The sequence below is a fragment of the Bos grunniens genome, chromosome 14 (genome assembly GCF_055505025.1).
Source record: "Bos grunniens cultivar Pamir isolate PY7600 chromosome 14, Bosgru_T2T1.0, whole genome shotgun sequence".
In the NCBI taxonomy this organism is placed as follows: Eukaryota; Metazoa; Chordata; class Mammalia; order Artiodactyla; family Bovidae; genus Bos; species Bos grunniens.
Window position 1 is genome coordinate 12,464,866 of NC_141178.1, and position 15,772 is coordinate 12,480,637.

The 15,772-nt window shown below is 39.5% G+C and overlaps 1 protein-coding gene across 6 annotated transcripts in view; it reads right to left on the bottom strand.

Moving 5' to 3' along the window:
* Positions 1 to 9,663: 9,663 nt before the first annotated feature.
* Positions 9,664 to 15,772, bottom strand: part of VIRMA (vir like m6A methyltransferase associated) — a 63,408-nt gene continuing 57,299 nt past the window's right edge. For all 6 annotated transcript variants that reach the window (XM_086335927.1, XM_086335925.1, XM_086335921.1 and 3 more), the window contains 5 exons: positions 15,367 to 15,463; positions 14,115 to 14,281; positions 13,331 to 13,662; positions 10,901 to 11,044; positions 9,664 to 10,004 (listed from right to left, as the gene is read on the bottom strand). In XM_086335927.1, the coding sequence (XP_086192053.1) occupies positions 9,850 to 10,004; positions 10,901 to 11,044; positions 13,331 to 13,662; positions 14,115 to 14,281; positions 15,367 to 15,463 (895 nt within the window). In that variant the 3' untranslated portion in view covers positions 9,664 to 9,849. The remainder of the gene's footprint in view (positions 10,005 to 10,900; positions 11,045 to 13,330; positions 13,663 to 14,114; positions 14,282 to 15,366; positions 15,464 to 15,772) is intronic.

Consider the following 15,772-nt stretch of genomic DNA (forward strand, 5'->3'; position numbering starts at 1 on the left):
AATTTTCCAGGCAAGCATGCCAGCGGGAATTGCTATTTCCCACTCCTTGGGGTCTTGCGTACAAAGGGATCTAACTGGGTCTCCTGAGTCTCCTGCAGGCAGATTCTTCACTACTGCAACACCTGGGAAGCCCTTCTTTTTAGGTACCCAACTGTGGCCCAGGAGGTTAAGAATCTGCCTGCAATGCGGGAGGCCTGAGTTCGATCCCTGGGTTGGGAAGATCCCCTGGAGGAGGAAATGGTAACCCACTCCAGTATTTTGCCTGGAGAAGCCCCATGGACAGAGGAGCCTGGTGGGCTGTAGTCCATGGGGTCACAAAGAGTCAGACGCAACAGAGCGACTAAGCACACAGTGGAAACATCAGTGAACTGATGTTTTAAAAGTGATCAAGGGCTTCCCAGGTGGTGCTAGTGGTAAAGAACCCGCCTGCCAATGCAAGAGACTAAAGGAACTCAGGTTCCATCCCTGGGTTGGGAAGATCCCCTGGAGAAGGGAATGGCAACCCACTCGAATATTCTTACCCAGAGAATCCCAAGGACAGAGGAGCCTGGTAGGCTACAAGTCCATAGGGTCGCAGTCCTAAAGAGACACGACTGAAGCGCCTTAGCACGCACACACACCTTTTTAATACAGTGACTAGTTAGAAATACATAGGTCTTGGCCCCTTTAATGTGAAACTATCTCCAAACCAGGACACCATCTGTAGTATGTAGAAAAATATTCCAGTTTGAACAAAACACTTAAAAGTGTGTAAATAGAATAATTTTTATCATTTAGTGTTAAATTTTACCAAATTGTAGTAGAGTAGCTATCTTTTTTTATATAATACATTGTTACGGTTTTTAGACCTTATTTTGGTAAAATTAGTGTTTTTAATAAAGATGTTATTACTTATATAACAGCATAAATTTCTGTGTTCATAGTTTAAAAGCTTGGGCTAATTTTCTACGGTAAAGATAAGGACAAAAAGCAAAGCTATGAGTGATGAGTATAATCCAAAAGAAATACAGTCCTAGTTGGAACATAGCAAATAAAATACTTTTATTTAAAAGAGTAAATTTCAACTTATTTATGTTTTATAGGTATTGTCTGTAAGGGGGAAGAAATCAACCTTACTTTTTATTCTTTCTAATAAAAATTATTATCTTGAATATTTTACTTCACTTATTATTTTATTATATTAGATTAAAATGGCTTAAAAAGATATCTGCCATTTTAGTCAGAAAGAATACAACTATTTCTCAGTACTAACATAATTTATTACATAAATGATTTGTAATTGTCTGCATTTCAGTCACAGGTTAACTTTGTGCCAGTCACTATAGGTGCTGGGGGATATGTGTGTTTGTCACTCAGTCGTGTCCAGCTCTTTGTGACCCCATGGGCTATAGCTCACCAGGCTCTTCTGTCCATGGAATTCTCCAGGCAAGAATACAGGAATGGGTTGCCATTCCCTTCTCCAGGGGATCTTCCCAACCCAGAGACTGAACCTGAGTCTCCTACATTGCAGGCAGATTCTTTACCACCTGAGCCACAAAGGAAGCCCACTCGGGGATATAGCAGTGAGTAAAACAGATAAAAATCCCTATCTTTATGCAACTTTGCTTTCTAATGGACAATCAATAAAGAGCATAGATAAATAAGTAAATTATTTTTAATAATATAAAAGTAAATAAATTATTTAATATATACTGTTAGATAATGAAAAGTGGTATGAAGAGTAAAGCAGAGATGGAGGGTATTGAAATTTTAGATAAGGTAACCAGGGAAAGCCTCCCTCAACAAAGGTCCCTTGGTAATCAGGTACTTAGGGGCAGTAGGAGCACAGAGGATTTGGTGGCTGAAGCAGAGTTCAGAGTTGAGAGAGTAGTAGATGAAGTCAAAGAGATAACAAGGTAGGGAGAAATCACGTAGAAACTTGTGGATCATTATAAGGACTCTGGCATTTATTCTGAAATGGGAGGGTTTTGAGCTGAGTTAGGAGACTATTTACATAATTGCGACAAGAAACAATGGTGGCTTAGCCCTGCGTGGCTGCAGCAGAGGTGGTAACAGTTACAGTCAAGATATGTTTTGAAGGTAGAGGCCAAATCAGAGGTAGAGTGTATGAGAAAAGGAGTAAATAAAAATGACTAAGGTTTTAGGCTTAAGAAACAGGAAGATGGAGTCGCCATTTATTGAGAAAATGAAATTAGCAGAGGAGTAGTTACCATGAAGGGAATGTGAGTTCAGTTTGGATAGTCCAGATTTGAAGTGCTTACTAGACACTGGTGGAGATGTCAAGGTGCAAATCTGGGGCAACATAGGAGAGGTCTAGGGTGGAAATTTAGAGGAATCAGCATGTAATGGTGCTATCTAAAGCCATGACCCCAAGAACAAAAAATTTAACGAACAAGTAAACAATGAAGCCATGACTCTGAATGTGGACAAGATAATGAAAACAGTTTTTGAAAAAAGTCATCCTGGAGAATTCCCTAGCAATCCAGTGGCTAGGACTCAGTGTTTTCACTGCCATGGCCAGGGTTCAATCCCTGGTCAAGGAACTAAGATACCACAAGCTGTGAGGTGTGGCCCCCCAAAAAGAAAAATAAATTAAAACTCTTCATCCAGGCAATTCTATGGATACAGATATCTTTGGAGCAGAAAGGTGGTAAATTTTAGTTCCTTTCCTTCTTTAATCATTAATTAAATATTAAAATGTTATCACAAATACTTTTTATAAGGACATTATACTGTGTCCTCAGGTTCAGTTAACTTAGAACTACTGAAAGTAAAAGGAATAAAAAAAAAGTAAAAGCAAAAAATAACTTCTAATTTTTAAATAACTTTAGAGTTTTGATAATATTGGCTAATTGATGAGCCAACACCAGCATCACAGCTGAACACTTCTACGAGGGGGAATGGAGAGGGGGGAAAATAATTTGAATACCACCTTTTCATGGCATACCCTTCCTTTTTCAGTTGTGTTTATTCTACTTGTCTCTTAGTCACTACATTTCCTCACTTTTGGACTGCTACTTTGTACTTCAGTTGTACAATAAATATCTATAATAACATCTCTTCTGATTCATCCTCTCCAGTATACACATTCTGAATCGTACTTTACTTTTTTATTTTTTTACTGAAGTATGGTTGAATTACAATGTTCTGTTAATTACTGGTGTACATAAAAGTGACTCACCTATATGACAAATATACATTCTTTTTCATATTCTTTTCCATTATGGTTTATCACATGAATCCCATTTTATACTTAAGAGTATGGAACAAAATAGAGGCCCCACTGATAATTTGTTCATATCACATAGCAAGTTAATGAACAGGAAAGTCAGGACTAGTGCCTACCCTTTTACATTTCCAATTTTTTATGTCTTTTCATTAAAATGAGTTTGGGAGAGAAGCAGCTTTTTAAAATTCCACACACTTATGGAGCAGTTTTGGGATGATATTTGCTATAGATGACTTTGGCTTACAAATGAATTCCTTCTGATTTCTTATTTAAAGTAAACAATGAATCCAGAGGACCCTAAATTAGTCTAGCAGAGTCAGACACTTCTGAGAGACTGAACTGAACTGAACTGAGGTATCCTCAAAGTGTTATTTTGTAATGACCCTATTCTGGCTAGTGTATTTATTATATATTCTTGGTTTTTTTGTTTGTTTGTTTGTTTCTCTTTATTTTTTGCTATGCCATGTGCAGGACCTTCATTCCCTGACCAAAGATTGAACCTGGGCTACAGCAGTGAAAGCACCAAGTCCTGACTTTTTTAAAAAGTCAGATGTGTACCTTAACTTCCAAAATCCAGTGAGGTAGGCAGAGCAGAGAAATTTAACTCCAAAGTACTTCTTCACAGCATCCTGTCCTGCACATTCAGTTCAGTTCAGTTCGGTTGCTCAGTTGTGTCCGACTCTTTGTGACCCCATGAATTGCAGCACGCCAGGCCTCCCTGTCCATCACCAACTCCAGGAGTTTACCCAAACTCATGTCCATTGAGTCGGTGATGCCATCCAGCCATCTCATCCTTTGTCATCCCCTTCTCCTCCTGCCCCCAATCCCTCCCAGCATCAGAGTCTTTGCAATGAGTCAACTCTTCACATGAGGTGGCCAAAGTATTGGAGTTCCAGCTTTAGCATCAGTCCTTCCCAAGAACACCCAGGACTGATCTCCTTTAGGATGGACTGGTTGGATCTCCTTGCAGTCCAAGGGACTCTCAAGAGTCTTCTCCAACACCACAGTTCAAAAGCATCAATTCTTCAGCGCTCAGCTTTCTTCACAGTCCAACTTTCACATCCATACATGACCACTGGAAAAACCATAGCCTTGACTAGACAGACCTTTGTTAGCAAAGTAATGTCTCTGCTTTTGTATATGCTATCTAGGTTGGTCATAACTTTCCTTCCAAGGAGTAAGTGTCTTTTAATTTCATGGCTGCGGTCACCATCTGCAGTGATTTTGGAGCCCAAAAAAATAAAGTCTGACACTGTTTCCCCATCCATTTCCCATGACATTAGTTAGGCTCAAATAATGTTTTAAATTATTTAATTTGAATTGCCATACTTGAAAACTGATCACACATCAATAATCTAGATTTTTGGCTTTCTCTTTAAGAGTCACCAGCACATCCATTAAGATAGATATTATTAAACGAAAAGAAAGTTATTATTAAATGAAAAGAAAGTCTTGCTCTCTGGCCACAGGCCTGTACCGCCTGCCCTAGAGTCCACCTCCGGCCGCCGGAGCTCTCCACAGTTTCCCGGACTGGAAGCCTCGAGAATACAGCGAGGCTGCGGTGGTTCCCATGCGAAGGACAGTGACTTAGCCTGTCAACGTAGGCGAGAAGGAGCGGCCATCACGCTCCAGACCAAGATCCGTGCGCCCGGCTCTGTACTAGACGGCTGGTCAGTGGGGGAGACCTGCAGGTGTGGCTCCTCAGGACTGGTGTCAAGAGAGAACATTCCCGAACCCCGCTGCTATCATGAGTCTCCAAGCCGAGATGGGCGTCCTGCTGGGGAGCCAGGCGCACCGTCCTCCAGCCAAGCGCACCCGACTGAAGGCAGGGCGCCTGCCCGACTCAGCACAGCGGCCAAGCTCCGCCAGTCTCAAGGGCTGCGCTGCTGCTGCTGCTGCTGCTAAGTCGCTTCCGTCGTGTCCGACTCTGTGCGGCCCCATAGACGGCAGCCCACCAGGCTCCCCGTCCCTGAGATTCTCCAGGCAAGAACACTGGAGTGGGTTGCCATTTCCTCCAATGCATGAAAGTGAAAAATGAAAGTGAAAAATGAAAGTGAAGTCGCTCAGTCATGTCCGACTCTTCGCGACCCCATTGGAGCCCACCAGGGTCCTCCGTCCATGGGATTTTCCAGGCAAGAGTACTGGAGTGGGGTGCCATTGCCTTCTCCGCAAGGAAGGGCAGCGCTATTGCTAAGTCGCTTCAGTCGTATCCGACTCTGTGTGACCCCATAGACGGCCGCCCACCAGGCTTCCCCATCCCTGGGATTCTCCAGGCAAGAACACTGGAGTGGGTTGCCATTTCCTTCTCCAATGCATGAAAGTGAAAAGTGAAAGTGAAGTCGCTCAGTCATGTTCGACCCTCAGCGACCCCATGGACTGCAGCCTTCCAGGCTCCTCCATCCATGGGATTTTCCAGGCAAGAGTTCTGGAGTGGAGTGCCATTGCCTTCTCCGCAAGGGCAGCGCAGAGCCTGGCAAATCGTGGCCTTGGGACTGTCCTCAAATCAAGATCTTTAGGCTTATGATGTTGTGTGACACGTTGGTGTGTTGAAAAGCAGTAGTTGTGTGCATGAATCAGCAGCGCGAAGACGGTGGGTGAGTGTGTTACATAAGTGTGAGCAGAGACCTCGTGGAGTCTGGAGGCTCCAAGGAACCCGAGGGTGACGGAAAGTCCAGCGAAGAGGACCGGCATGGGGTGCGGGAGGGGGGTGCAGTGAGAAGGCAAGAAGTCATCCCAAGGCAGCAGTGTCCATCTAGGGTCCTTGTCCTGAAGTCTTCCAGCCCAGAGGTCCCAGGAGCTGCACCATTTTGTGGGCATGCCCACCCTAGTCCTGAGCTGTAATTGGATTATCCGCCCCCAGCCAAAGGGGAATGTGGATGAGGTTCAGGAATTAGGGCTGAGAACAGGGGTCTCACAACTGAAACTTGGGAACACATGTTTTCAGCACAAAGTGTTACAATGAATGGAAGGATTTCATGCATTTGTCAAGGAGGGTGTCCCCATGTTGGCAAAACTAGATAATGAATGGGTCTTTTGAATTTAAAGTCTTGGTGAGTAACGTGGACAAATTACAATCTTCGTGTTGGTAGAAATGCAAAATGGTACAGGCACTATGGAAAACAGTATGGAAAGCCCTAAAAAACTTATAAAAAGAACTACTATATGACCCAGCAGTCCTGCTTCTGTGTATACACTCAAGAATTCAAAGTAAGATCTTGAGCAGGTATTTGTATACCCACATTCATAGCAGCAGCATTATTCATAATAGCCAAGTGGAAGCAACTCTAATGTCTTATTGACAGATGAATAAACAAAATGTGGCATATACATACAATGGAATATTGTTCAGCCTTATACAGAAGGAAATTTTGACATGTATTACACAATGGATGAACATTGTGGACATCATGCTAAATAAAAAAGACAAATGCCACTTACGAGTTACACAGTTAAATTCAGAGACAAAAGAGAAAAATGGTGGGTGCCAGGGGCTGGAGGAAGAAGGGATTCGGAAGCTGTTGTTTAATGGATTTCACATGAGCAAAATGAAAAAAAGGTCCTGGGCTTCCCCGGTGGCGCTAGTGGTAAAGAATCCGCCTGCCAATGCAGCACAAGAGATGCAGGTTCCATCCCTGGGTCGGGAAGATCCTCTGGAGAAGGAAATGGCAACCCACTCCAGTATTCTTGCCTGGAAAATTCCATGGACAGAGGAGCCTGGCAGGCTACAGTCTATAGGGTTGCAAAGAGTCAGACATGACTGAGCACACACACTTAACTCTACACTAAAATGTGGTTAAGATGGCAAATTTTGTGTTTTTTTAAAACACAATTAGTATTTTTTTAATTTTAAAACAAAACATTAAAGAAATTTCTTTAGAAGATGCATCATCTTTGGATCTGTCAGTTTTCCAAGGTAGCAACCAGGTGAAGCTGAAGAGTAGTTTAACGCAGCAGGCCCTCTCCAGGGCCACCACCTCCAACTAAGTCTCCTGGCTTTCTCCCTCGTGCCAAGGCCAAAGTGTCATCTGCCAACGCTTCCCCAGTTCTCTCTTCTTCACCTGGTCCTCTTCTCTCATTTCTGTTACTTTCAAGGCCACTGCTAATACTTAAAGAGTTTGCATCCTTTTCTCTAGCTCATGAATTTACAGGATGTTTGTAAGGTCTTGTTTATTACTTCCCAATCTGTCCTTTTAATTTAAAAATAAAGATCACATGCATCTAACTTTTCCATCCTAACTAGTCTTTATACAAACAATTCCAAAGATGTTATGTATGGTCTAACAAGTATAACTGTTAATATCAAGTCTTTTCTTTTGTTCCTTTGGCTATTTTAAACATATACTTACTTCAAAAACTCAATAATAAAATCAGTTTGAAATGTATTAGCTGGATTATTCAAGAATTCCAAGTTGTTCCATGTTCATACACTCACCTACTTACTTTTTAGAAGACGACAAAAAACTACACACACACAAACTTGCTTAAGTGATTTTCTACTAGATTATGAACTTTTGGGGGTTAGAAACTGCATTTTATTCGTCCTTATATTCCCTAGACTGTACTAGGGAACATGGAACACAGCAGACACTTAGAAAACATACTCTTGTTCCTACGTTCTCAATCTCGATGTTTTTGCCATTTTTTTACACTAAACAATAAAACTAAACTGGACCTAGTGCTGCTTCACACACCCTGATTACTACCAGCAACACCGCTTCTAAATAAAGCATAGCAATATTTCGGAGCATTTTTTTCTTCTTCTTACAAAACAAGTATAAATCATTCTGTCAACTCCTTGTGTTACTAATAGAGTATCTTATCCTCAAAGGTATTTCAAGTTTTTCATTAATTTCTAAACACTAAAACTTCTTCTAAAATCTATGTAAAAAGGTTATACAAATAACATATAAAACTATTCTACCAAAGTACACATAAATCTGACGTTCATTTTTGAAGCTATGAGGTCCTACACACAAATCTAAATGTATACGACAAGAACCATCGCCCAGCACCTATCTGGCTCACTTTTTTTTTTTTGGCTGCACTGGGAGTTCACTGATGCACACAGGCTTTCTCTAGTTGTGGCCAGCGAGGGCTCCTCTCTCTGCAGAGCGCAGGCTTCTCACTGTGTTGGCCTCTCTGTTGCAGAGCATGGGCTCGAGAGCATAAGGGTTTCAGTGGTTGTGGAATATGAGCTTAGTTGCCCTGGGGCAAGGACTTAACTCATGTCCCTTACATTGGCCAGCGGATTCTTAACCACTGGACCACCAGGGAGTCCAAGAAATACAACTATTTAAACAATTATTTTTACATATATTTGTGTCAGACATTAGGGACAAACTTCAATTTCTATCCAATGTGAAAAATGTGTATTTAGAGAAGATGAGTTTATTAGTTTCAGGATTAAAAGGGGTTTAGGTTATCTTGGGTTTTTGAGGCCACTAGTTATGAAAAGATTTCCATTATCTTTCATTTAAATATCTTTAGAATTGAGCTTTACTCCAGGGTTTTCCTAGCAAGCAAATTTTCTATTCACTCACAAACAGTTTTGACGAAACAGTGTGATAAAGGGATGGAATGAGACTCATACACTCCTTCATTGTTTATGAGAACTCTATATTTTATGCCAGATTATATAAACTCAGTATGTTATCTCTTGGGAAAAATATGACTATTTTCTCAAAGTGTAAATTTTATTTCTGTATATATAAAGTACAGATTTTATTAGATGTCTGATTCCCGAAATAACAGTATTAGGATGTGCCTTATTTTAGGTTCTAAAAAACTGCATAATAAAATAGTATAAGTAGGTATAAAGCTAAAACACAAAGCACATACGCATTTCTACCTAGCATAAAGGAGAATGTCATGTTTCTTTTTGTACAGCCAAAAGGTTTCCAAAACTGTGCACTCGGTTACCCTAGGAAATTAATAGGTGTGCCACAGGACATTTTAAATTTCTGCGTAGAACACAGCTGTTGCACACGACACAAAATGCTAGCTCGAGGTAGTTTACGTCTTCAACATTAGACCGCATCCTTTCCATGACAGTATGTCTTTGCAAAACTGGACTTTCCGCAGTTGAGGTAAGTACTATACAAAAAGCACAGTGGAACAGAATATTGGCAGTGTTTAAGCTGATTCTAAGGTTTGAGAAATTGTGTAGCAACCACAATTACTTGTGGTCAGGACATAAATTCTTATTGTTTGGACCTAATAGCCTAATAAATGGAATTATTAGACACTTCTTTTGGCCGAGGTATACTGTAATACAACTGAAACAGTAAAGGGTACCGTAAGCTAAGAAAGTATCGAGGACGTCTGTGGTATAGGCGAGATACACACTAAAACAAAACCGTCATTTCACTGTTCATTTTTAACCTAGGAAATTTCCTAAACAGCCATTTAAGAAGAGAACAAAATATATACAAACATACATACAAAGTTTCCATTTTTATTGAAATCTTGTGTTAGGTATCAAACAAAATTTGCTTTCTTCAGATAAAAATATTCTCTCAGATGTATCCAGGTAACTGCTAAGCCTAAATTGGTCCTCCAATGTCTTGTTTTTACTGTCCTCGTGAAATGTTCATATGCACTTAGGATGTTCCCAAGAATATTTATCGTGTAAAGGACCGTACGTGGCGACCTCTACCGCTGCCTCCACTAACAAACTTTCCTCTCGAGCCTCCACTGCCGCTATTTGCACTTGCCCAGGAAGGCCCAAGCCCCCCACGACCTCTGGAAGCACGGTCACGAGGGCTTGGGCGGTAGCCTGTAAAAGAAAGAATATGATTTTCAGTTGCAACATCTTTCCCTTTCCCATTATATAAATACAAAGTTGGGATACCACACTCAAACCAAGACTACTGCTTGCTCCTTTTAATATTCAAGTGCAAGTTCTGTGACTGTGTTGAAGACCACTTTAAATCGTTAAATTGTCTAAACCAAGAATTACATCTCAAATAAAGCTATTATTTTAAAAATGTGTATTTGGGACTTCCCTGGCAGTCCAGTGGTTAACAATCTGCGCTTCCACTGCAAGGGCACAGATAGGGGAAATTAAGATCTCCCATGCCTTATGGTGTGGTCCAAAAAAAAAAAGTGCATTTGAAACCAAAAGCTATATCTGACCAGAGAATTTCAGACTTGATATAGGAATGTTTTAGAGGGGAACAAAAGGTTATATATTACATACATAAGATCATCCTGTAACAGAAAAGAAAATAATTGACCCTTGAACAACTCGAGGGTTAATCCAATATAATTTACATTAGCCCTCATATCCAGAGGTTCCTCTGCATCCTTATTTCAAACCATGAACCATATTTACTGTTAAAAAAAAATCTGCCTATAAAAATGGACAACCCTTGCAGTTCAAACCTGCGTTGTTGAAGAATCAAACTGTATACTCCATGAAGATATCTCAGTTTAGTCAACATGAAACCACTCAGATTATACACACAGTTCAGAATCTAAAATTTTGAGAATTTATACAGAATATGTACACTGGGCACTCACTCACAGACATAAAATTACACAGACTTCAGAATTATATGCCTACATTCTAAAATATTCTCTCCCAGAATGAGAATATATGACATTCAACAATCTGGAAAGGATGATTCGCCTCCCTCCTCCTCAGCGACAGCAAGAAGGAAGAGCGTGTACCTGTGGAACTAAGTGGTCGTAATGGTGGAAGAGGACCCCTGTTAAAATTGCTCTGGCCTCCACGACTTTCATTGTAAGTTCCTCGAGGAGTATTCTGAGCACTCCAACTGGAGCCTCTTGTTCCCTCCCGACGACTGTAGTTTCCTAAACATAGACAACACAATCAAAATGTACTTGTACCGCAACTCTCCAACTGGGTTAAGGAAGATATGACATGTTTTTCTTAAATTTTCAAAAGCAATGGAAGAGCAGATATGGAATTCTGCACATGAAATACAGGTGAGAGTGGCAGCATTACATACAGTCAGAAGCAGAGGCTCTGGAACCAGACCGCCAGGGTTCAAATACTCGTTCTGCCTGTTGTATTTTATGTGTCCTGGTCAGCTAACTGACAAGTTTTCCCTTCTGTTAACTGAGGGTACTAAAAGAATCTACCTCATGAGGCTGATGAGAGTGTTATATGTCAAGTGTTTAAAATAGTTCCTAACACAGCTATGTGTTCACTATTACTGTAAATATCTATTATCTTTGGCTCTCATCCTCTCAACTCAAAAGCATGAAAACCTGTCATCATCCACTAGTAGAATATAATTTCTGTAAGTTTATACTGTAGAAATTCAGGTTCTAAAATCTTGAAACATTGAAAATAGATTAAATATAACATTAGGAAGCACGCAGATAAAAGAATCGATGATGAACTACACAGAACAATCTTAAGGGAACTGTTGGTAAGGACAACTGTGAAAATAATGTATGGATATTATTCAGAAAGGATACACACAATTTTCAATGCAAATAGGAAAAAAGTTAGGCAAGACTTTTTTTAAGCTCAACAGTAATTATGTAGTTAATCAAAAGTTAACTTAAAAGAAGATTTTTTCACAGAAAACAACAAAATTCTGTAAAGTAATTATCCTTTAATTAAAAAATAAATTAATTTTTAAAAAAAGATTTTTTCCCATCCAATAAAGTACTTTGCAAATGGTACCATTGGTCTAGATCTAGCTTAATTATAGCAACAAAAAAATACTTTATTTGAATCACTTCTATTCAACAGTCTAATACTGGTAGAACTCATTAGAAAACATATATTAAATAGTTACCTTTAGCTTAGTCTCCAAAATTTACAAACAGCTTATGACACTTAAGAGCCTCAAAACAAACAATCCACTCAGAAAAATGGGCAGATGACCTGGAGAGACATTTCTCCAAAGTGGACATACAGATGTCTGACAGGCATGGAGAAAGATGTTCAGCATCACTAGTTATTAGAGAAATGGAAATCAAAACTACAGTGAGGTATCACCTCATACCAGTCAGAATGGCTGTCATCAAAAAATCCACAAACAACAAATGCTGGAGAGGGTGTGGAGAGAAGGGAACCCCCTACACAGCTGGCGGGAATGTAAACTGGTACAGCCACTATGGAGAACAGCATGGAGGTTCCTTAAAAAATTGAAAAAGAGCTACCATATGACTCTGCAATGCCATTCCTGGGCATATATCTGGAGAAAAACATGATCTGAAAGGACACGTGCACCCCAATGTTCACTGCAGCACTGTTTACAAGAGTTAAGACATGGAAGCAACCTAATTGTCCATCAACAGAGGACTGGATAAAGATGCGGTACGTATGTGTATACGTGTGTGTGTGCGTGCTAAGTCGCGTCCGATTCTCTGCAACCCTATGGACTACAGCCCTCCAGGCTTCTCTGTCCATGGAATTTTCCAGGCAAGAATACTGGAGTGGGTTGCCGTTTCTTACTCCAAGAGACCTTTCTGACCCAGGGATTGAATCTGTGTCTCCTGTATCTTCTGCATTGGCAGGCAGGTCTTTACCACTAGCGCCACCTGGGAAGCCCATACACATACACATACATACATACATATATACATGGTGTGTGTGTGTATACATATATATACACACACACATACATATACACACATATACACACAATGGAATATTACTGCCATTAAAAGGAGTAAGATAATGCCACCTGCAGCAACATGGATGGAATTAGAGTGTCATACTGAGTGAAGTGAGTCAGACAGAGGAGAAGAAATATTATATCCCCTTATATGGGGAATCTAACAAGAAATGATACAAATGAACTCACTCACAAAACAGGAGACTCAGACTCAGAAAAACAACTTAAGGTTGCGGGGGAGGGACAGTTAGGGACTCTGGGAAGGTCATGGACACACTGCTGTATTGAAAATGGATAACCAACAAAGACTTACTATACAGCACATGGAACTCTGCTCCACATTCTGTGCCCGCCTGGATGGGAGAGGGGTTTGGGGGAGGATGGACATATGTATATATGTGGCTGAGTCCCTTTGCTATTCACCTGAAACTACCAAAACATGGTTAAATGGCTACACTCCAGTACAAAATAAAAATTCAAAGTTAAAAAAAAAAGTAGTTACCTTTTGAAGCAGGTGGTGTGAAAAACCTATTCTGACTGTGAAAAGCACCCCGTCCTCCCCGATTGCCTGAAAATCCACCACGAGAAGAGATCTTCTGTGACACTTTGAGTGGCCGTTTTGGTGGTGGTATCCCATCTTGAGGGACCACTTCTTTACTTTCAGCTGCAACAAAGTCATCCACATGCATAGACGGTGGTCTGCTTGTGTTCTGTTTCCTCTGACGAAAAATATCATGGGGTCGTATACCCTGTCCAAAGCCTCCCCTGCCCCTTCCTCTTGGTGGTGGCACAACATGAGCTCGCTTGGCAGGTTCAATGTATTCAGATTTTCCACTATTAAAACAAAAGCATTCCATGAACACCTCTCTTTTACACATTTCCAGCGAAAACATAAGTCAATCTTTGCAATACTGAAAACTGCACTATCAATTATTTCTTATCCTAATCGTGTTAAATTTGCAAATATCCCTGCTACCTTCCAGGGAAACAAGAAAACAAGTGAAGAATGGTACTCAACATTTTACTGATATGACTACAACTTTTAAGAAATAACCCAGTTCACTCTTTTTCAAATCTTCTAAACTCTCATAAAGTCTAATAATATAACAAATGGATCAGGTATGTCCTGGCCAAATTATTATCTTTTAAAAAAATTCAGGATGATATTTATGACTCAAATATTACATCAGTGTCCTTTTCCCTTTAATAGTCACGTGTTTTAAATTACACTAAAATAAATAACCTTACTTGATTCCAATCAAGATCTTCAGCAAAGTATGTTTTACCTTGAGGTTATAAAGGTCTCGTGCTTGTGCTTCCCAAGTTTGAATCCTTTAGTTGTCTTGGTTCTTCCAGGAGATGACGGCTCTGACAGAAACGAGCGCTCTAATTCTGAGTGTAAGTCAAAGTCACTACAACATTTTTCAGAGAGCTCAATTAAGTCAACCTTTACCTGCAGTCATAAAAACGAAACAAAATGAAAAACAGACCTTAAATGCAGCATATTCATGCAGCATTATACTTTAAATGTAACTATTAATGTAACATTTGAATATAGCAATTCCAATTTCCTATAAACTATATTTGATTCTCATAAGAAATTACAGGTCAGCCTCTTTCCTTCATCTTTTCAAAAAGCAACATCATTGGTAGTTTAAAAAAAAAAAGTCTTAGGAATTCAGCTGCTTTTATTTCAGGGGTTGGGGGTGGGAAGTTAGCATTCTTACTCAAAGGAGGACTATTAGTCTGAGATCTTTGCTGCCTGACAAAGAACTCAGGGTTTCTCTATATAAATTAACAATGGAGTATCTCCAGAACTTTCCAAAAGAATCTGAAATAACACACTCCACAAGCCTTGTACATCACTATGTTATAAAAGAATTCTGTACCACAGATCCCCAAGTTTAATGAATTTAATGAGGTTCCAACCGAAGTCAACTTTCAGAGAATGAAAATTATGTTTAACTTAGGTTTTATCCACATTAATTAAACCTAAAAGACCAAAGTTGTGGCTGCCATCATCCTCCCTAATACATCTATGAGAAGCATAAAACAGACTCCTTTAAAATCTTTATTTATACTTTTATCTATACAGTATTAAGTTAATGAATGTCAATTCCTGTTCGCACTATATTCCTTTAGCAAATGTCTTTTTACATTTCCCCAAATTAAGAGCAGATACCACAACCTATTCTCCTTAAACCCCAATACAGAAATCCATTATAATTTTGTCAGATACTATTCTCTATCCTACAAATATAAGAAACCAAAGAGCTTCAGAGTACTTATGCAAAAACATGATTTTCCCCTCATTCTCAAATATACAGACCATTAATTAGAAAGAGGCAAAATCAGCAGCATAAAAAAAAATAGTCCTGGACACCATTAAGTGGGCATCTGACATAAAAATAGTGCAGTATAATCCTGAGACAGACTTTTGACAGCCATAAAATGTCATCTATTTTAGTGCTAACAACATGCAAAGAAACAAAAAAAAACCAACAATTTTCCCCTAAATATTTAGTAATAAAATTATACCAAATCCAGATCTGTATCAATCTCCTCAGCCTGAAATGGAGTGAACCACATAGATTTCAACTGATCATCCATGACATCAGCTAGCACATATGCAGTTCTAGAATAGAAAAAGTATTTCTTAAAAAGCAGAATTCCAAAATCAAGTATTTTGGCTTAACTTCTAAGTAAAACCTGTGAACAACAGAATTAAAAATATTACCCTCTAAAATATTAGCAAAATTAGCACTTCTAAAAAGACTCCTTCAAAAAACTACTTAAGAATTAAGTATCCTTAAAAACTAGCAACTTGGAAATTAATCCTTTTGTAACAAATTTTGATTTTTCAATAAAATAAAACAGAGACCTAGCTTTCTTTCCAAAAAGCCAAATTTATAACAGTATACCAATGTGCAATTTTTCTAAATTT